The 1,523-nt window shown below is 53.7% G+C and overlaps 1 protein-coding gene across 1 annotated transcript in view; it reads left to right on the forward strand.

Moving 5' to 3' along the window:
• The window catches only part of Slc44a2 (solute carrier family 44 (choline transporter), member 2), a 14,629-nt gene that overhangs the window by 9,490 nt on the left and 3,616 nt on the right, over window positions 1-1,523 (forward strand). The window contains exons 14-17 of the mRNA XM_013033943.1: window positions 551-728; window positions 845-918; window positions 1,011-1,081; window positions 1,219-1,307. Coding sequence (XP_012889397.1) covers window positions 551-728; window positions 845-918; window positions 1,011-1,081; window positions 1,219-1,307 — 412 coding nt within the window. The remainder of the gene's footprint in view (window positions 1-550; window positions 729-844; window positions 919-1,010; window positions 1,082-1,218; window positions 1,308-1,523) is intronic.

The following is a 1,523-nucleotide window of genomic DNA, read 5'->3' on the forward strand; positions in this document are numbered from 1 at the left end:
GAACCAAAGTAAGCCACTGGCTCTCTAGGAGGGAGGCGTGGATAAATGAAAGGCTAGGATTGGTTCTTACTGAGAGGGTGGGCGGAGCCAAAGTAAGTGGGACTGTGATTGGCTTCTGCTTGTGTGGGATAGGATTGGGGCGAGGGCGTCTGTGATTGGTTCCTGACCTGGCCGATTCCCTTGACAGGCCACTGGGATGCATTCCTTCTGCTGAGGGGGGCGGGTCAAGAACCCTGGCATTGGTTCCTTGTAGGTGGGAAGGATTAAGATTCCCCCCAGAACCCCCCATTCCACAGCCTTGAGCCTTGATCCTCAGATCTCATCCTCCTGAGTAGCTGGGATGACAGGCGTGAGCTACTAATGCCCGGCTTGAGATTGGTTTATTTTAGGGGTGGTGTCAAGCTCTTGACAAGGATTGGCTGTTGATTGGGCCCCGGCAGCAGGGTTCATCTTGATTGGGCTGTGCTGTGGGGGCGGGGCTGAAACTTTCAATTAGTCCCTTGGGGGCGGGGCTAAGGCCTCTGGATCAAGTTTCCTTTTCCTTGGGGAGTTTGGGGGGAGAGGGGGGTGACTTGGTCCGGAAAAGTCTCCTCACCTCTGCATCCCTTCCCCTTTCTCTTCCAGCCGCAGAGAACAAGTTTGCCAAATTTCTCATGACCTGTCTCAAGTGCTGCTTCTGGTGCCTAGAAAAGTTCATCAAATTCCTCAACAGGAACGCCTATATCATGGTGAGTGGACCTGGGACCGTGAACCTTCCCACCAGCCAGCCCCTGATGGTGGGAGACCCTCCCCTCCCCCCTCCATCGCCTTGCCAGTGGGCCTGATCCCTCCTCTTCCTCTCCAGATCGCCATCTATGGCACCAACTTCTGCACGTCTGCCAGGAACGCCTTCTTCTTGCTCATGAGAAACATCATCAGGTCAGGGGAGGCGTCCTCCTCTCCTCCTCTCCTCCCCTCCTCCCTAAGTCCTTGAACCCACATGGACATGTGCTCCTCCCTGTCCCCTGCAGAGTGGCTGTCCTGGACAAAGTTACCGACTTCCTGTTCCTGTTGGGCAAGCTTCTGATTGTGGGTAGTGTGGGTGAGTGCACCATCTAGCTTGTTCCCAAATCTGGGAACTGGTTGAACTTGAGAACCGCTGCTAGTCCGCATGTCACCCTGTGTGACAGGATGTGATGATGACAGCTCTCAGCCACTTTGCTTTCCTCCTCTCTGCAGGGATCCTCGCTTTCTTCTTCTTCACCCACCGAATCCGGATTGTGCAGGATACAGCTCCGCCTCTCAATTATTACTGGGTGCCTATCTTGGTATGGATCTCTGGGGACACTGGGAAGTCTAGGGAAGAGGACCTGTTGGGATTAGCTTGGCTTCCTGTAGACCAATGAGGATGAAGATCTGAGGTGGAGCACTGATAATTCATTAAGAGGACAAACAATTACTGTCCTATTGTCTATCAGGTCTTTGGCCGTGTGTGTGTGTGTGTGTGTGTGTGTGTGTGTGTGTGTGTGTGTGTGTGTGTGTGT

The sequence above is a fragment of the Dipodomys ordii genome, unplaced genomic scaffold (genome assembly GCF_000151885.1).
Source record: "Dipodomys ordii isolate 6190 unplaced genomic scaffold, Dord_2.0 Scaffold180, whole genome shotgun sequence".
NCBI lineage: Eukaryota > Metazoa > Chordata > Mammalia > Rodentia > Heteromyidae > Dipodomys > Dipodomys ordii.